Genomic DNA, 21,323 nt, shown 5'->3' on the forward strand with positions numbered 1-21,323 from the left:
GTGCTAGGCTCACTGCTATATTGCAGCAGGACAGTGCCAGGACTGCTTGCCTGGAATACATTACTTTCCTTGATGGAGGATTCTCCTGTGAGTTCATACCGCAGAAACTGTCACTTCTGGAAAAATCCTGATGTGGCAATGGTACTATCATAAAAAGTATTGTGAACTGAAATACAGAAGAATCATTCAATGTAGAAACTATCTGAAGATTTCTTAGCTCTTTTATATGATTCAGGTCACAGGAAGAAGACTCCCCCAGTGCACGGATATACATGATACTGTAGTTGGTGTAGTTGTTTAATAATTGTAGTTGGTGTCATGTTTAGTAACTGGATACTCTGTCAATTCTCTGCTTTGTGATACCAATCAGGTGTAGCTTTTATTTTATTGCATAGCTTACTTGGTCCAGAACAGTTCAATTCATGTAAAATTTGTCAGTATTAAAAAAATCATTAGATTGTTTTGATAAATATGGAGCTGCCAGAGTAACTACATATACTGAATAAACTGACTCCTGTCCTTAGAAGTTATGGATGAAAATAAAAACAGATTGTGAAACTCATGGTTAAATTGTTCAGCAGAAGACAAAAAGAAAACAGCAGCAGCTGTCTATTTCTCCCAACAGCAAGTAGTAGGAACTTTTGCAACCCTTTAAAATCTGCGTGTACTGGTTTAGTAATTGGAAAACTTTCCTTGCAAAATGAAGTAAATTTGCATTACTTCTAAATATATAAACTTAAAGAAGATATGTGCAGTCTATAAAAAAATAAAAGCTAGAAGCATGACTGTAGCCATGTAAAACATGCTAGTCAGCAGAGTGAATTGCGTATTTTAAAGGTACTTCTGAAACCACTGTAGTGCTTTTAAAAGTCTGAATACTTGATTTCTTTCCATGTTTGTTTTTCACAGCTATTACCAATGCAAGCTGCCTAGCGTGGCTGTTCAGAGGGAAAATTTAAAGCATATACTGGAGAATAAGAACAGAAAAACAAACTCTGTTCTCTTAGTCAAACCACAAATCTAATTTGAAAAGTAATGTGCTGGAATGTAATGTAAGGACAATGTATTCAGCATTCAGTTGTAAGTTCAGGCATTTGAAAGCTGAAATCTTGCGATGAAATGAAGACAAGGTACATCAACAGAAATAAATAATAGCTTAAAGCTTTGACAATGTAACCTAAAAGTTGAAATGTATTGGTTGTATCACTGTGGGGAAGGTATCTTCTTGTTCATGGTGTTTATATGGAGTGTAGTGTAAATGCAACCTGCATTCACATTAGCTACTATGGTACCAGTAATACATGTTTTAGTCGTATTTCAGTGTTGCTCATCAGCTGCTTTCTACAATTTTCATGTCAAACTGTCATATTGTAGAGAAAAAAAAATGCTTGTATTTAACAAATACTTGATACCCTGCAGTTCTCATCTCTGTTCTGTGTTGAATCATACTCTGATAAATCAATCTGGGATATTATATATTGCTTTCACTTTATCTAGTATCTATAAAAATTATTTCAGGTGTTGTTACTGTCAGGTTTCTGATAAGTGACAGCTTCTGAAGTGCTGTACTTGTCTTACTTTAATAGTATTACAGTGTGTGGAGCTGACTCACCAGCCTAGCTTGTACTTTGGAGGTATGGAGTCTGCACAATGTTGTTTGATTCACGTGAACGTCAAGAGACTGTGGAAAACATGATGCCACAAATTGAACAGGGAATTTGTGTTTCAGAAAATAAATCCTGGCAATGTGTAGTAGACATACACAATAAATGCTAGTTTAAACTGTATGTTTTTCAAGTATGACTAATACCATGATGAACTGTGAAGTGTACTGTACTTAGGCATACTTGCTTTAGCGTCATCTAGTTGGCTGCAAGACATTCCAGGTTTCAGTTAAAGGAGGTTTCTAACTTTTTTAATTCCCCTGCCCTGCCCCCGCAGGGATTAATAAGGTGTGGTGTCATTTTCAGTAAAGAACAGTTATGGCAGGATTTCGTAGCTGGGTTACTTTTCACGTAACTAAGTGACTGAAGTATTTTGAAATTGAGATACAGATGAAAGTAAGGGTGCTTAGTCACATTAAGCTGACTTAATTTTTTGGTGGCTTCCTAAAACTTCTTGTTTGGCAAGTTATGATTAGGTAAAAAATACCAAGTACTCAGGTGTATTGTAAATATCTTGATATTTGCTCATCTCTTCCCAGCCAATATCCAGAACCAAACTTCATCATGTTCTCTGAACACTTTTCGAAATTATGGGCACTTCAGAGGAAAATAAATGATGGTCAAAGTATCATTCAAATTACTGCAAACTAGAATGGTATGCAAATGTTTATAAACAGCATATGTGTGATCTATGACCAGCTTCACTCTGTGATTGCACAGGGCTCTGTCACAGCACTGTTTGCGTACAGTATCTTACAAGCATGAGGTGTTGTTTTGAAATAGACTTTGTTCTGTCCTGCATGTGTGAACATCCTCTGGGCTAGGGAGAAGGCAACCAGCCTCCTGACAAGTCTCTTGTTTTAGGTACACTTGTGGGAATTTGTGTTGAGCATCACACCAGATGTCTCCGAAGGAACAGCCTCATTGTTAATGCCTTCCTGGTATAGGAAGTCAAAATAAGTTAGGAAGAGTGACACATTGTCAGCTGTGTCACTCCCGGCTGTGCCACTGGCTCCAGAAACTGCTGTTCTTGAATTGCGTGATTCTAGTCAGATTTGTATAGCCCAGACAGCTGAACTCACAGGAGCACACAGTTTGGCCAGCACTTCAGACTAGCTTGCCAAGATCTACCTACCTCAGTGAGCTGAGAGAATGCAATCTGTGGGATTGCTGCATTGGCAGTAACATACTGATAGCTCTCAAGGGGATTCCGCTCTCCTGCTGTGTGATGGGATAGGTTGAATGCACACACAGCTGCATCCCACAAGGCAATATTGGTTTCAGCATTCCCTAATTTCCCTTTACAGCTAAGAATCTGAAATAATTAACATCTGTAACAAAGCCCTGGCATAAGAGCCATACTTGACTTGCTGCTGAGTCACATGCAGCTCAAAAGCTACAGGTCTACTTCAGACTGTTGTAAATTGCTACATCTCTCAGTTAATAGATTTCATGAGATCCATCTACATCCCTTAAGGCATCAGTGTGTCCACGGAGTTAAGGCAGCCTTGTGTCTCAGGCAAAACTAGATCAGGTCAAACTCTCAGCTTCTACAAGAACCATCTGTGTGAAACTTAAAGTGGAAACTTACACAGAAGGTTTTAAAAAACCTATCATATTTAGTTAGTGAAGGACAAAATACAAGACTGGCTTTGCATTCCTGTGTTCAGTGCCAAAAAAAATTTTAATTTTGGTGCAACTGAATCCATGCAAAGAGTGTGTCTTTCTTCTGTACTTCAGCATCCATAGCATCCTATGGGGTGGGAAGCAAAGAGGAATATTGCTCTAAATACTCACAGTCCTATGGGGAGGTCTCATTTTACTTTTAAATACCAGAAAAAAAAAGAAGCACTAATTTACTAATGACTTTCAAAAGATCATTTCAACAGCTGCTGTTATCCTGGAAGGACCTGATGCATATACAAGAAGCAGGCCAGCCCAGGGGTATGAAGCAACTTTGAACTCTGTGCTTGTTAGCCTTCTGAGTTTGTTACCATGGATATCCCAGTTGAAATGGCAACTGGAAGGATGTCTGCTAAAACAACAAACTGGGAGCAAATATTGCAGTGCATTTTCAGATAGGAACGTTTCCAGAATTTGTGAAGGAAAAGAATCTAAAAAAAAAGATCTCCCAGTTGGTGAATTGAAATACAAGCTAATCCTGTGTCTGATCAACACCGCTTGTTTCTTTCATACAGGAGTATGAAGTAGTGTTTTAAACAATATCAACAAACAGTTGATAGAATGTAGTACATTTGTTCTGACAGTGAGGAAAATGAGTGGAAACTAATTTGTCCAGGCTCTTGTGAATGAAAAAAGAGTTCCCTGATGCAGAGATCTTAAAATCTAGATTGTACAAGATCACCGTAGGTAGAAAAACTAGGTAATGAGAAAGGTGGGCGTTTCTTAGTACATGAATGTTAGTCCTGGCTCTCCAGCAAACTGGTGACCATCTGGTTTGCACAGCCACTGAGGCTTCTCTTATGGAGGGGAGCCCAAGCCTGTGCTGATCCTGGGGAGAGAAGGAATGGAAGGGCAGATCTTTACTGCCCTGAGACTGAAAGCAGTAAGGGTTTGCATGGTACAGCAAAGAGAAGTCAGAGATACAAATGTGTGAGATGTAACCTCAGTGTCAAAGCCAAGCTGATGATTTTAACAGCAGCTGTATGATGATAGTGAACTCTGCCAGCAATAGATTATAGTAGTCAAAAATAACATTTTTCTGCAAAACAGATCTCATGACATACTATAAAAAGTTCAGCAGCACTTTGCACATATAAAATCCTCAAAGTATGCCATAAAATCTTCCAAGTATGCAACCTTTTTCATGGAAAGTATTTTTGAACATAAAACTTGTGGAGCTATAATGTAGTGATTGACATGTTTCTTCTGAAGCCCTTATATTTAGCAACTCTACCATTACTAGATTTAAACCTGTTTATATGTCTACTCTCAATTTGGGCTCAGAGCCTTCAATTTCTCCAGAATTCCAATTATAATAGAGTTCTTTTCACTCAAAAGGAAGTGAAAACAAGGTTTCCAGAAACGGTTCAGTGCTGCCCATGGGCTCATGCTAGCTGAAGCCTGCATTTCCTGTCTTGAACTGTTAACCTGCTACTGCCTTGAAATCATTTGTGGTGACTGGAAGTGCAGTGTATTTATAAGCTGGTTGCTGATTTGTAATAAAAAGTGTCACCCAAGCCCTTCCATGCAAAACAGTAATCTCTCTGGCTTTTTGTTACAAGAGTAATGATCTAAAGAAACTCATTAGTAGCTATTTTGTACAAATAAATGACAGTTAAATATACCCAGCCACTCAGAGCAGCATGATTCATTCATAAATAACACTCAAGTAATTGGCTAAGGTCATATTTACATAAATTAATGATCACATTTACAACAGTGTGTAGTTTAAAGATAATTGCAGGAACATACAAGAACAGAACCCTGGCCTATGTTGTTGGATAGGAAATTGAAGAAGAAATAAACATGGTGAGTTTGATAGCATACAAATCAGGTCGGAGCTCTGGAGTTTTGTGGGATATTTCTGTTGCTGACCTTCACAACGCTCTCACTGCTGCTAGCTTAGGAAGTTAAGCCATCCCCATCTTCTGCCATGAGTGTGACCATAGGAAGTCCAAAAATCTGCTTTTCAAGGTGCAGTGACAGCTTTTGGTCTGACATTGTGCCTACTTATAGCAGAGGTACTATTGGCCTGGTTCCTTCGAATGAATTAGCATCAATGTGAGTTTTGACAGTAGCTGGATAAGTAAATAACCTGGAGTTTATAACAATATCTAGCTCCTAATGTCTAGCTAATAACATTCCTGTGCAAATCATCCTGTTGATTTTTCTTAACTATCTGACTGGTTTAAACAAGAAATGGGAGAGTGAGCTGGGTTGTGGAGCCAGCTTGTAACCTCTTTTGTTAAGTGATTTATGAAATCCCTGTTACTGTGCTCAATAGGACAGTGTTTGTAGGAGTGGTTAGTATCTTTTTTCTGGAACAGTTAACACTGTTGGGAACAAAACAGCAAACTTTGTAGTTCACAAGCTCTTCAGAAGGTGCTGGTCAGGGGAATTCTGTAGTACTGGGCTGCTGCGTCAGTGTACAGATGCCTAGCTGGAGAAAGTTGCTGCTTCACCACAGACATGAATGGAAGCTTAAGAGATGCTAATAAAGAAGAAGAAATACTATTCAATGATTTCATTAATAGGAGTGTTATATTTGGTTGGTTTCTTTCAACCTTGCCATTACTGGGGTTAACACAAGGGTATATTCACCTGCAATTATGTATCCATGTAAGGTGTAAGTAGTACTTCAGATGTATAAATTCAAGTGTCTGTCAGAATGTACCCTGATCTATTGGTGGCAGAACATCCATGGCTAAAAATAGTTTTTAATTAAGACACCAGAAGCTTTGAGCTTGTGGCTCAAAAAGAGCAGGTTTTGCTAGATTCCAGCACTAGAAAATCTGTAATAACATCATGTGGTAAGTTCTGCTCGAAATGTGTTTTCTGAAAACCTACAATCTGTAATGTGTGGAATATAGTCATGTACGTGAAAGGAAATACCACTTCATCAGCTTTAACTGTCTCTTGAATGTGGGGAAGTCCTTGCTTGGTGCCAAGGAGATTTTGGCAACTCTAGTTTTACTTTGGTTCAGATACATGCTGTTACTCATAGTTTTATCTCCCTTCTCAGAGAACTTTTATATTTATGTGTTTTGTCTCAGTCAACTGTAAACTAAAATGAATGTTTTCAAAATTGATGATTCCATATGATTTTGATGCCAGAATGGTTAGATACTTTGATCTAACTTCTTCTTTAACATAAACCAGAGTTTCAGACAGAAAAACATACAATTCTGATTTGAATATACCAGGCAGATTCTTCGCTTTTTTGACAGTTTATTTCATAGATTAATAACTTTGATGTTATAAAAACATAATTAAAACCCCCTCATTATTTGTAATTTGAATATATCTGACATCTGATTGTGGCAGCTCTTTCTCTGATAAATTAACATACACTGCAATACCTTCTATTTCCCTCCTGTGAAGATTCTGAAGTGCTGCAATCAAGTGTTCCAGTCTTCTTTTTATAATCTGAAGATACTTGAGTGAACTAAACTAATGAATTACAGTGTTTTGACTGTAATTTTTGTAATTTTGACTAAGCATCGGAATAGGTTGCCCAGAGAGATTGTGGAGTCTCCTTCCCTGGAGATACACAGGAGCTGACTGGATACAGCCCTGAATAATGTGCTTTAGGTGACCCTGCTTGAGCGGGGAGGCTGGAGTAATGACCCCCAGTGGTTACATCCAACCTCAATCATGCTGTGATTCTTAATAATGATTCCTACTTTTCTGTCTAAAATTCCCATCTTATGGGTATTCCTTGGTGTACCAGGTTCATATATTGGCAGGTTGAAGAGTTAATGTGGACATTTTTTATACCTGCATTAAATGATGGTACTCACTTCCTGAGCTGCACATTTGATGTTTCAAGAATGCCAAGTTTATATTCCTGAGGTGTTCCTGCACCTTACTAGAAAAGAGCCTGGGATGAATCCTCTGGATTTCAGGCCCTCATTTAGGCAGCATTACTCCTTGCTTTGGTCTTTCTGCTCTTTTTACCATTCTCAGGATTGCCCTTGTGGCAGTTTCTCACTGTCTTGTGCATACTGAACAGGGTATACTTGGAGAAGTATACATCTCCTGGTTACGTTACCTCCAGTGGGTGCTTAATACAAGGTGATACAAGTGCCTTGGCAGAGCTAATTAGAACCACAGCAGTTAGTAACTAATGTGCACAGTGATACACGGCATATTATAAGTGTTTTTTTATGTGCATGTAACAGTGCAATTGCTGGTTCACAACACAACTTCAGATGCAGGGTGCTTCTCTTAAAGACTGCTTTTCTTTTGCAGATTGTCAAAATAAAAAACAGCCCAAAGTTAAGCACCCTCTGAACCTCAGTACCTATTTTAGGCAGCAGGAGATTCATAACAGTGCCAGAGTAAAACAAAGTGCTTAAGACATCTTAAATCAGCCCTAGACAAATGCCAGGCAGCTTTCAAGAGGATTAATGTATAAACCAATAGGAGGTAAATGCCTTGAAATTCTGCTAGAGAAGAATTAAGTATAAACACTTTGAGGTACACTTAAAGCTTGCCTTACCATTTAGTGATTAATCCAATTTTAAGTTGTAACTCCAATTTTTGGACTTGATGAAGAAAGCAAAACATTCCCTTTCTTTCCAGGGTTTATTAGAGCTTTATTTGTAATAGTGTAGTACTTTCTATACCATTTTAGTTATTAAAAACTCTTTCACAACAGAATCTCCTAAATTCCCTCTGTCAATAAAAGGTTGTGCTCTACCACAGAAGTATGAGATAGCTATATATTCCTATCTGTAAGAGTTGTAGTAAATCCAACTTTTACTCTGTCATTATAAATTAAGCCTTTGGGATGAATGCTCTTTCTGATGCCACTAAAGGAAGCAGAATAACTGTAATCTAAACTACATGTAATGCATGTTTATACAAATTTTGGAAAATTTACCATTACAGTGATGGCTACTACAGCATAATTGTGCAGACCAATGCAACTGTTGTCAAATGTACCCTTATCAAAGTACAATGTACTCTTACGCAAGTAAAATGTACTCTTACCAAAGATTAGAGTCACCACTGGATTTTGCTAAAATTTTGGAGGCTCTGGGTGAAGGTAGCTCCCAATAGCTGTGGCTTCTTTACTTCGTATCTTTCTGTTAGCACCAAACACAAGAATTTCACAAGAACTTTAACAGTATTCTTCACAGGAAAGCTTTCCATTTGGGAAAAATATGTGTTTGGCCTAGAGTAGTGCTGGGAATATTCTGTATGTGATGCAGAACCATCAGCTGGGGCCTGGAGAATTTGGTCATTGTGGGCATAAAGCAAAACTTTTCTGCAGTGCTCCTGCGGCAGGACTGTAAAAACTACTTCTCTTTACATTCCCTTACTCTGATGGGTAAACTGAGTCTCACCTAGATAAGTGTAAAGCCACAACAGTACTGCATCAATCTCACTGTATTGGCTAGCAATATCCTCCCTTCATTCTCTGTCTAGCTACTCTCCCTCTTTGGTGGAAACTGATCAGACAAAATCATTTATTAAAGTTTGAAACATAGGTGTACTGTTTGTTCTTATTTGAAGGACTATTTTCCTAATAGGCTTCAAGCAATGAAGTAAATTTTCTCCTCAGTCCAATCTGTCCAGTACATACTTTATCACTGCCATTCTGCACAGGACCTCCTAGCTTAAAATGCCATAGAAGAATGTGAAAATGATCTCAGGGCCCATCAGCTCACTGCCAAGATGAAGCAGAGCCCTATTAACAGTTTGAAGCATAATCCTTCTTGTTTCATCACAGTGCAAACTTTTATTAGGACAGATTGAGGGGCAGTTTTGTTCACTGATTACTCAGACCTTATGATAAATCAGTGTGGCTGAGCTTTGCGTTTCCAATTTCTGAACAGCTTTTAAACACATACTACCTCATAACTGTAAAACACTATTGAGAAAGAAAAATGTAGCTGATCTTGAAGATCTCCAAATCTCTTAATTTAGGGTTACAGACAGTGATTTTGTCATAAGCCTCTGTATATGTCAGTATAGGTTTAACCTGGAATTAAGGAAAAGCCTGGCAAGTGTTCTCTGTTACTCTTTTAGGGAAGAGTGAAGGGAGAGACAATGACCAATGCCAGTTATATTCCTACAGCTGCCAATCTCAAAAGTTCAGAAACTATGTGTTAGGCCCCAAATTAATTTAAAATGTTTCAAAATGGAACATCTTCTAGTTCAACTTTTTTTTACCTGCTGGCTTATGGTCTTGTACTTGCTTTGTATTTTTCCAGCTTTTCTTTTTAGCCTTGAGAGAATGAAAGATATTTTTGCCTAATAATTTGTGTTTATAAAACTGTGAGTAAAAAGCATGACTTAAAATAGTACTTTCTAAAAATTAATCTATCTGGAACTATACAGAGGAGAATGCCGAGGTCATAGTCTAACTCTCACAGAGTAAATTCATTTTGTGTAATAATGACCATCATTATTACACAGTACATCCTGACATTTTGCTTCTTAGGTAAAATACTGAGCTATTGCTCTGAGTGAAGATAAGTTATTAGTCAATGGAAGTCTTCTATATCAGTTTGGTCTGAATGTTTTTTATGACTTTACTCTATTTTAATTCTCACATAATTCTTAGTCTGGAAATTCTGTCTACTTAGGAGTCCTTAAGAGAGAGACGTCTGTTACTTGGGTTGAAATCCTGACTCTGGTGACGTCAATGGAAAAAAACACCCATTGACTTCAGCCGGGTCAGGATTTCTCCCTTGTGGTTTACGAATTTATTGATTCCAACTAAGGCTGTAGAGCTACACATAAACGAGACACAAACTGCACAAAAGGAGCAAATGATCAGACTCTTCCCCCAAAACAAAATCCTGGGGTGTCTCTGGTCTCACCAGCACCTGCCTCATGATCTATTGACACATCTGTGTTTCTCTTTGGAGAGGAAACAAAAGCACTGCACAGCACAAGCTATTCTTTACTTTTATGATAAATCTGATTTCTAAGATGCCTCTGTGTAGTTAAAATCACCTCTCAGCTGGGGGCATGAGATTTTGAGCTCTCTTTCAGCATCAGTCTTATTTGACATCAGGAGGCAGATACAGTCCTGCATGCTGACTAAGAGTCATGTAGCAAAGATACTTCTGATTAGCTTCTAAGGGGTCAGCTTGACGTTTGATAACACTTGGCCTTGACCTAATATCACAGTTAGTCTGATATACTTAAAGGTTCTTTGCTTTCTGTTACTGATGTTGTGAAATAATCATGCTTCTGCCAAGAAGGCAAGGTGCTGAAACATGCTGCAAGGCAGGTCACGTTAGCATTGAAGAAGGAAAAAAGGTACCCTGGCTCTTTATTGTAGAGTGGTAGTGAAAGCATGTGTGGAGCTTATTTCTTTTCCAAAGGTGGATCTTTTCAGGGGACTGCAGAGAACAACCTCCTAAGCTTTTTGAAAAATTATATCCTCCTGTATCATTCTTTTTAGGGGAGACACTGTATCTCTATCATAATGTTGCACTAATTTTAGAACTGGTTAACTGGATGTTCAGAGGTAACATCCTGTTATTAGTGGATTGTCTCTTTGCTGTCATTGTGGCAATGCCGACAAATGTGCTCCTTGATGTGAAGTTGACACTTCACGAAAAGCTGCCATTCCTATAATGTCCTGAAAAATGAAATGGAAAGCCAACAAGGATCTGCTTGGGAACAATCATTGCTATTACTGGACAGTTCCAGTAATTCTTTTTCTCCATAAATGCAATAGGTTGCTGTTAGGTTAATTACCAGGTTATGATCTACTGGGACCTATAAGGATCTACTGCTCCACCTTGTGGCCTGAAAAAGTTTTCTGTTATTCTCTGTAGAGTGCTGTGTCAGAAGTCCAACCACTTCCTCTTTTTTTTTTTTTTTTATTAAACAGGAATTTGGTTGGAATCAGTATCATACTCGGTCTCGAGATATGGATTTTTAAGGGCAATTAAGTTGTTTTCACCTTTGGCATACTTCAGGATAGACATTGCAAGACATGTTTGATTACAGAGGAGTAGAAAAGAGGAAGAGAAATGGAAGTTGAATTAGTGGAGAGTTCTACTAAATGCACATAGTTCAGAAGGTGCAAATAAATTATAAATACCTAGCCAAAATTAGGGTGCACAATACTCAGCTGCTTTTCTTTTGGTCCATGCACTAGGCCCATGGTAACAGCTTGCTTGTAAAGTCAGTGACACAGCTGGGGTGTATTTTGGCATGCTGCTGAGGGGACAGAAAATCAGCAGTTTCCCACAGTCCTGCAGCCTTCAGTGAAGATGGATACTCTGCAAATGCCTGTTCACAATCCTTCTTGTACATCAATGTCACTAAAGCTGTTCTCAACCTAACAGCACTTCTATAGCAAAACACTCCAAGAAAGGCTTTATATTTGTGTAGTCTAACATCACCTGTCTGGGAGCATTGGATCCTATTTTGGACACTTCAATTAATGTATATTCTTGAACAACAGTAATAGTCAAACAACAGCAACTAGCTAATACCTACATTAAGAGCACAGCTTCTGCAGTCACTTGTACTTTTGGAAGTGAGTAGTTATGGTTTTAAAGCCTTAAAGAGTAGGAGCACTGGAAAAATTACAATCTTCTATAAAAAGCCTTACTGTATAATAAGGGCAGCTTGCCTTACTGCCAGCAGTGAGAATGCTATTCATAAAAACATTTATGAACTGACAACAGACAACTGCCTGCCCAGTCCTGCCCCAGTTTTGTTTAGTAATATGTTACCATGGAATTACATGCACTGGAAAGTTGGTAGTGTGCTTTGGATGAGTACAAGTGCAAAGGAGTCTGTGCTTTCCGTCGCCAGACCTCCCTGTGGACAGTTTCTGTTTCTGAATGGCAAGACCCTTGTTCTCAAAGTGTGGTGCTGTGCTGTCACCTTTATTATGCTTCAGAAGAGAGATTGCAAAAGTTGCTTAAATAGAGAATAGAGGAAAGGAGAAAGAAGAGTGAAAATAAAACAAAGGATAACTTTCATAAGTAGTTTAGAGGTTCTTTCCTATGGTCTTCATGAAGAGTAGCATGTCACAAGGCAAGGAGCTTAACTCTTTCCCTTTCCCCTTCTTTCTGGATTATAGGTTTCAAAATATCTACAGCTAAAATTAACTATGTTGAATATATACAGAATACAAATTCACAGAAGTTAAGATGCTGAATTATACTGCAGTTATCTCCACAGAATTTCCGTAACAGAGATTATCCAGCATTACTGGGGGCCAGGCATTTTTGGTGCTGGTTTCCTGGAGGACTGATATTCATATTCAAAAACTCAAGTTTGGAGTGTTAGTAAAGCCTTCATTTGAAACTATTCTGACTTGGTACCAGTCCTTAAGATCTATGCAATTAGGATGAAATCTTGCCGAAAGGCTCAAGATTTAACTTGAAGGCATGGAGAAGGAAAGGCAAAGATTAGGGAGCTGTAGTTGGAGGAGGGAATTACAGGTTGTATAGACATGAGTAACAGGTTTAAACCCTGTCATCAAGTTAGCCACTCAGTCTACTCCACCCTCCCCACCTTTCCCCCCCCCCCCCCCCCCCCCCCCCGCCCCCACTCACGGAGGGGCAGGGGAGAGAATGAAAAGAATGTAATTCCCACTGGTTGAGATAAGAACAGCTTAGTAACTAAGGTATAACACAAACTACTATTGCTACCATCAATAAGAATAACAATAAGGAAAAGAACAAGGCAAGAGAATACAATACTACCTGCCGACCGAGCCCGACTGAGCAGTGAGTGCCCTTCCAGGTAACTCCCAGTTACATCTCAGGCATGATGTGCTGTGGTATGGAATACCTCTTTGGCTAGTTTGAGTCAGGTGTCCTGTCTCTGCTTCCTCCCGGCTTCCCCTCCTCCCTGGCAGAGCATGAGACTCAGAAAGTCCTTGGTCAGACTAAACATTTGAGCAGTAACTAAAAACATCAGTGTTATCAGTGCTGTTCCCAGGCCAAAAGTCAAAAAAACAGCACTGCAACAGCTACTAGGAAGGAAAAAAATGACAGTTACTGCTAAACCCAGGACACTAACATGAATCCCTTGTCTCCAAATGCCCCAGGGAAGGGAAACAGGAGGTTTATAATCAATGTGATATTCCTGGAATCTTGACACTCTTCCCTGAAACTGGATTGAGGCATTGAAGTTGTATTGAGTACAACTTAGTTCAACTTGTAATAATAACAACAACAATAATATCTATTATTACTGTTGCTGTTATTTCTTACTTTTACATTTCAAGTGAAGGAGCCAAAAGTCACTTGTAAGATTCCCCCAAATCCATTGTCATGTTTTCTTATATTCTATATGAAGGAAAGTACAAAGAGAAAGGTAGTACTGAAAGACCTAGAACTATATTACAGAGACACTCCTGAATGACAATATTTTAATATAAATATATATATAAATATAGAACTTCTTTGGTTATGGTTTGTTATTTTGTAATAGTGCTCACAGCAGTTAGGTACATCATCTAATAATTAAAATGTATGTAAATGCTAGGAGTTTACAGTGCAAACTGATATTAGAGAGCCATACTAGAATTCTTAACTTTTAATCAATTGGTTAACCTGTACAAAGGCTTTAGAAGTTGGGAGTTGCTGATGTGCTTCCCATTAAACAAAAAATGAAAGCTTGAGCTATTTGATGTTGCTCCTCAGAACTGCTCAAAATTCTTTAAATGGTGTTTCCATTTGAACTCACAGCAAGGGGTTCAGTAATTTGCAGACTGATTTTAATCATCATTTCCCTCACAGTATATCTAAACGCTCACTAAAGCTGTATGTTCTCTCTGATCTTACGTGTAGGTAGTTGTCTTAGCATTCTGCTTCCTGTCGGTGTAAGTATGGGGTGGAAAATATCTGTCTTGAAATAACATCTTTAGACTGTTGAAGTTGTATTCACATATTTACTGAACTGACAGATGGATTTCCGATATTTTACCAAAAGATGAAAAGGAAACTCTGCCCCAAACCCATGTAGATCATGTCTCAGTCTCCTTAGAAATATTTTGGTTTCTTAAGCTGTTGGCTGTTATGCTCCTCTAATATGGCATTTCTGGTTTCCATTGCTCCCAGAAAATTTAATAAAGAGTTCAAATATTGGTGAGAAAACAGACTAGAGAGAGGTGAAGCTAAAGACCTTGCTCTTTCAGCTCGAATGAACCTGAGACCCCCGGCCAAACTACAAGGACCTCCTGTACCCATTATAGTAGGTATTAATATGGATGTAAGAGACTTTCTAGTGTGACTTCAGAATTTACTTGTCCAGGAGGGAATATATTCCATTAGATATTTCAGTTCTTCAGATTCTTGGCGGAATTGAGAATGCCATACTAGAGTGAAGAGCAGGGAGACCTTAAGCAGAGATTTTAAATTTCCAAACAATGGAACTAAGTTTACTACTTGATGCCTTTTCTGCCTCTTATGTTAGAATAAAGCACTTCTAAGTGGTAATCAAAACATGCTCTTTCAACACACTTAGAAAGGTATTTCTGCTGTTGTCAGAACAGCTCATTTGATTCACACCAGCTTTTTTATTGGTAACTTGGAGGGACAAAGGTAGAAAATCAGTTTGGTGATTGGAGCACTCCTTAGATGAGTGCTTAATACTTAAAGCACATTACACACAGCATTGTCCTCTTAAGGTGTAGTGTCAAGCTACATATTATGAATATTTTCTAGAACCTTTCCATGCTTGTGTATCTCTACAATCTTTGCACAATTGTCAATCTAAGGGTTGCTAGAATTGTTCAGGGACAAATAATTTCTGCACTCAGGCAGGTATTTAGCTGAGTCCATGTATGTACCACTGAGACATTCTTTCATGGTATCTTACCCCACAGCTGGAAACTAGAATTTTAGAATTGAAAGATATGAGTGAGAAAGACTCCTTATCAGCTATTCAAAATGCTTCATAGGTAGTAGGTGTATGATGCAGTAGCTTATAACCCTGCAGACATTACAGTTCTGAAGATTTGTATTGCAGAGCCAGCAAGGCATGCAAAGGAGAACACAGAATTTCACAAGAAGGAACTGGCAACAAGCATGTGAGTGACGGTGTTGGTAAGTCTGGGTAAATCTGTGCGTTGTGTACACTGGATGATTACTGGCTGATCAAGGAAAGGAAAGAGAAAGGGATAAGTCACATGAGAAAAGGAAGAGAGCAGCTGTGAGCTGGCCACTGAATTCAGATCTGGGGAAAGAGGTACTGTCACACCACAAAACTGAAAATTGTCCCCAATGCCACACGAAGCTCAGAAGCCCAAAGCTCATGGTCACAGTGTGGAGATCAGTATGGTAGCTTAACCTGTCTGAGGTTACTGGTTTGATGTTCTAATGGGAACTAAAAACTTCTTATTAGGAAACCTAAATCTCTAGATTTGCATCTAAGCTTTGATTGATTGATGAGTCAAACTCTTGGCGTAGGCTTTGCAATGAGATTACTTCAAAGTTAACTTATTAATATCATCATCAATGCTATTTTGGAATTTAAACCTTGATATTACAGGCAAAGGTCATTCATCTTTGAAGTGTAAAATGCCAAAGTATATTCTTTCCCAAAATAGAAATTAAATTCGGTGGCAGACATTTGGCAAAACTTAGGGGATAGAGCCTATCAGAAATGCAAGCTGCTGGTGGTCAGCATCATAGCTTGCTTTTAGCCTGACTCGCAGCTCTGTGGGAGGTGATGCTTTCACAGGTGTCATTCTCAGTGTGTGACAAATCTTGGCTCTTGACTTTTTGCTGGCCTTGTTTGGGGATATTCAGATTCAGTTCTATGCTGTCTTGGTACGTATGATGTGAGTTCCTCAGTCCTGCATTACAGCTTATGGAAATAGGAATAGGAAAGGAAGCATTAGGATGAATGGTAAGATACTTCTGAGGTGTACTGAGTGCTGGTAAACTGTTCGTTGAAGCCAATGATTTCTTCTAGAAATACTGTAGTCTAAAACCACATAAAAAATAATGCTTCAGAGATTAGAAGTGCATATTATGATAGCTAGAGAACTATTAAAAAATTTATCTGCAGCTATTAGTGTATTCATGAAAAGCTTAATCTGATTCTTATGATAGAATAAGTCTCCAGTGACTAATCCAACTATTACATGCTTCCTAATGAGTAGTCTGAACATGACTGACCTTGCGAATACTTTGACTCACAAAAAATACTTTATGTAGGTAAATTCTTTTTCCACAGTTTTCAATGAGAAATACTAATTTTGCCAATAACTATGCAGGAAAACAAAGCAAAAATGAACATTAATACTGAAAGTATTTTCTACAAAAGCTACAAATAGCTTTGTTAACTAAGACTGAGCATTGTCCTCCCCCACTGTGAGCACACCAGTTAATTATGCTAGGCATTACTCAACTTCATTTGGCATCAGTAAAATGTCAGACGTAATCCAAATATCAGGATAAATCTTTCCCAAAGTTGAGGAGAGTCTAATTTTAATACTCTTCTTACACTTTATTCAGCATAGCCTCTTACAGCACTGGGGAGTACTTAAAACTTTGGCTGTGTTATAAAGACTTGTGTTGAGCACACTGCTGCTGACCACTTGCAGAGAGTTATACAGATAGGGAATCTCTTCTTAAAAAAGAGAAATGGGCTCTTGCCAGAAATGAGTTATAATGAGGATATGACCCTTGTGAGAACAGGCATTAGGAGTGACCATAGCTGATGATTTCTCCAGTAACATTCACTGCTCCTTGAAATTCTTACAGAAGGGTTGTGTAAAATGTATTTGATTCACTGCAAACAGAGCTTTTAGCAGTCAAATCCATGCAAGTTGTGGTATTTATTGATCAGCTGTCCTGACATGGTAATGTTCAGAATTCCTGCTGCCACAGTGTTGCCTTATCTGCTTAATGAGAGCTCACAGAATTTTACCATTTGTATAGAGATTATTGATAATCTTGTAAAGCAGTTTAGAGAGGGAGAGAGTCTTTTAGTGGGCATATCCTGCTTTCAAGAAGTCAGGGAAGGCAAGATCTCATCCAGTCTGTTCATACTAAAGTGTCCTGAAAGTTTTCTGTGGCCCATTTCATATTCTAATACAGCCACTGAATCTGTCTGTGCCCCTGTAAGGCAGGCAAGTCCTATGGAAGTAGGTATCTGATATGAAAAAATAAATGCTTTAGCTTTTTAGATCTTATTAAAGATCGGGAATTATTGTTTTAATAGCAGAAGAATGTTTCCAAAAATCACAGTTGCTCACAGAAGGGTTACATTCTGCCATCTATCTTTGTGCATAAATCCCATTGGGGTCTCTCACCAGGCTACTCCCAAAACACAGATGTTTCTGGCTCATCATTCAGCATTTTATTGTTGCTGGATACTTCTTACTCTCTAGCTTTTTGTTAATGAGAGCTTGTTAAAATACAAATGGGACCTTCTGTTAACACTACTTGTGCTGTCTTCAAAGTTATCTGACATAAAAAAGTCTATGCAACTACCACTGGGTGGTGTATGCCTCATGTACCTAAAATTCACACAAGTAAACTATCAGAGTTTTGTATTTGTGGAACTTGAGATCTAAACCCAAAAGCCTGTATGCTTAGTTTTCAATCAAGAAGATTCCCTGGAGTTTATCAAAGAAAGAAGTTCATGGATTTGTCTAATAAGAAAGTGATAGTGTATATGCATCCCCGCTCTTCTAAAACTTCAACTTTGAACAAGGGAATACAGAGTGTATTTATACTTTCTTTCTGAATTCCTCTAAGTTCTCACGCTTTATTGAGAGCCACCTATTTTTAAAAACATGGAAAGGCCCTCAGTGTTTCTACTGGCATCTTAAATTAATCACAGCTAGTCACAGGAACATAACAGTCCATATATCACCAAGTCACTTTGTTCAGATGTAAAGGAGAATGCCATTTTCTACCCCTTTCATGCCCTTGATGCTGCTGCTCAACATCTAAGAACATTTGTGAAACTTTTGTGTGTGTAGATTTTTGAAAGATACCGCAGAAACAATTGTTACAAAAAGAAGGAATAAAGCTGTTAACCAGTCCCTGGCTCTATTTCTATTCCCCACTTCTCAGCACAGGGTCTATTCTGGAAATTCTGTCCTGACTGAATTCTGATAGGTGGTATGCTGATGACTATATTCTATCAAACAGCACAGAAAAAGAAAAATAATCTCAATATCTAGATTGGATTAAACTTCATTATACAACCAGACTGTAAAAATTAGTTTGTACCCCTACTAGTCACAGACTACGCATCTGCATCAAGGCTAGCTGCCAATGTCTTCCATGAGAACACCTCCTTAGGAAAAGCCCACTGCTGATGGATTCTGGCCATCGGGACTATCCCATCTTTCATTTTATGGTAAAATAAGTCTTTTAAGCACCAATAAAGGATGTTGTGATGCTATGTATGTGGTCAAGGATGGCATCTTAGGTTGAGACACTTCATACTGCAGTTTGCGCTCTATTGAAGAGCAAAGTAAATGAGTGGTTATAATCTGGTACCAGTAAGCAGCTGTCAGTCCTTCTAGAGACTTTGTTAGCATAGGGCCTCCCTACCTCTGCTTGTGAAGGTCTGATTTCTCTTTGATGGCATGGAAGAACTGGGGCAAACTTTCCACTGAGGAGCGCCTCTCGTACCTGTCAAATAGTTAGCTTTCTCCCCATTGCAATTTAGAAGTATTTGAGTTAAAATACTAATGAAGACCCTGGTTTCTCTGGCAGAACTGACATAAGGTCGTATGTGGAGACCAAAGAAAATGGAAGAGTTGCAGATTTGCTCAGTTGCTTCAATGCCTGAGCAGGTAGCAAATTACCAAGGAAGTAGGTTAGGAAATTATGTGACCCAAAATATGATAGAAAATAATTCAAGCATTCTGGGTGTCACCTTGTGCAGTGTGAGGTAGGGGAATACATCTCTTTTCCAGAAGACTGGCAGAGGAACTGGAGACCTGGCAGTGGTGTCTGTGTACTTAGTGGCATGAATGATGCTGCTGCCACACCTGCACCTGATACAGTGGAGCCCGCTGGGTTTGTGATGCATTGTGCTGCTGCCCTGGAAGTGGCAGGAATTATTTTTGGCCATAATGAAATAAGGATGGAGGTTGTTTTTGACAACTAATTACTTTCTGTCTGGGTGGTAAGTACGGAGATCTTTTGACTTAATTCAGAAATTTTGGAGGTACAAAAATCGACCATGTGTTTTGGTACCAGCCCTTTTCGGTGTCCTGTTAAGTTTCAAGGGCAGATGTAATTCCATGTTAATTGGTAGGGATTTTCCCAACCTACATTCCTCGTTGCACAGGAAGCAAGGATTTTATGCTACAAGTGTGAACCATTAGCCTTTTATCACCAGGCAACCACGTTATCAAGATATACATAACTATCCTACAGAACATACTTTTTGTCTTGCAACTACCTGCAGTATGGTTCACCATTCACACACAGTCCCGCATCTGCTGGGCAGCCGCTGCTCCTCTTCCCTGGGATCTGGAAGCACACCAGTGTCTGCCCGGCTTTCAGGGGCTGTTACTCCGTCACGGCATGGGTTCATCACTACACAGCCTCGTTCAAGGGGGATGGCAGGGGATGCTGGAAGTTAGGTCTTGCAGATGTGCCAGACAATCTCAGCTAACTGTAGTTAGTGAGTGTAATTTTGTTGTTGCTGTCATCGCCAAACTGTGCAGGAGGTGAGGTTTGGTTTGTAACGAGTCTCCTACCTTCTCTGGAGGGGGGTAGAACCCCCAGACTTCAGAAGGGGGGACAGAAATCCTGATCTCACGTTAAAACTATTCCTCAAAAACCTTTCAGTGGCTCGGCGCTAACTTTTCTGTTCAAGTGTTTCTGGTTTTGTTGGGGTTTTGGTTTTTGGGTTGGTTTTTGTTATTGTTTTTTTTTCTCCCTATCCTATTTTATTTTCCGAACGAAAAAAGCGTTCAGCAGGCTGAAGTGCCCGCAGAAAGCAAATCCGCCTGTGCTCACAACGAAGTTACACTCCGAGTGGGACCGGGCAGGGTGCGGGGTGCCCGGGCCGGGCGGCAGAGAGAGCAGTGGGTAGCGGCAGAGCGCAGTGACCCGCTACCCAGCGAGCCTCGCCGCTCAGCTTTGCCCCTGAAACTCCGGGAGGAGGGAAGGGGATGCCGCCCGTGCGGGGGAGCGGCTTTGGGCTGTGGGGCCGGTGGGGGGTGTGGGGTGGAAAAAGACCTCGCAAGCGGTACTCTTACCCCCTCCATTTTTGTAGCAGAGGTACGGAAAGCGCCAAACGTTCGCCAGGTCCACGGCGAAGCCGATGACGGAGAGAAGGAAGTCGATCTTCTTTCCCCAGGTCTCCCTGTCAGGGGGTCCGTGTCGCGGGGCGGCGGGCAGGAGGTTGCTGCTGGTGTACTGCACTCCGTTGTGCTCCTTCACCAGGATCAGCTCCACGTCCTTTCGCGGCGGCGGCGGCCCCGCGCGCTCCGGCAAGGGGGCCACCACCGACACTTTGCGGTCGGGCTGGATCTGTTTGTTCATCCTTGCCTTAAACATCCAGAGAGAGCGAGCTGAGGAGGGGGAGCGGGCGAGCCGGGGTGCGGGAGCGCAGATAACGGAAGTGCACTTCCCGCTGGAGGCGACTCCGCCGCTCCAGCCCGCCGGTGTCAGAGCAGCAGGAGAGAGGCACGGCCGTAATAAGAGCCATGCAAATGAGGCGGGAGAGGGGGGACCGCTGCGCCCGCGCCAACAGGGGAGCCCCCGGGGAGCAGCGGGGCTGCCCGCGCCCTTCCTGCCTGCGCCGGCGAGCAGCCGGGAGCGGGAGCAGCGCCACTGCCCACAGCCTGCCCAGAACAGCGGGCGCACCTGGGCACCGCACCGGGCTCCGCACCCGACACCAGCGGCAGCCTCCCGACCTGCACCGTGAGCTGCGGCACCTCTGCGCTGACCCTCCGCCAGCTGCGGGTCCACTAGAGCTCATTCTGCCGCAAGGGCCCCGCTCGAGTAATCGGGAGATGCCTGTAGCGGGCAACAGGTAGAGCTAAACGGGATTGCT

The 21,323-nt window shown here is 40.3% G+C and overlaps 1 protein-coding gene across 1 annotated transcript in view; it reads right to left on the bottom strand.

Annotated features, from left to right (window-relative positions):
* Positions 1–20,975, bottom strand: part of SLC6A2 (solute carrier family 6 member 2) — a 66,257-nt gene extending 45,282 nt beyond the window's left edge. Inside the window, 2 exon segments of the mRNA XM_031051828.2 lie at positions 20,524–20,857; positions 20,859–20,975. Of these exon segments, the coding sequence (XP_030907688.2) occupies positions 20,524–20,857; positions 20,859–20,975 (451 nt within the window).
* Between the last annotated feature and the right edge of the window lie 348 nt (positions 20,976–21,323).

This window comes from Melopsittacus undulatus, chromosome Z, assembly GCF_012275295.1.
Source record: "Melopsittacus undulatus isolate bMelUnd1 chromosome Z, bMelUnd1.mat.Z, whole genome shotgun sequence".
Taxonomy (NCBI): Eukaryota; Metazoa; Chordata; class Aves; order Psittaciformes; family Psittaculidae; genus Melopsittacus; species Melopsittacus undulatus.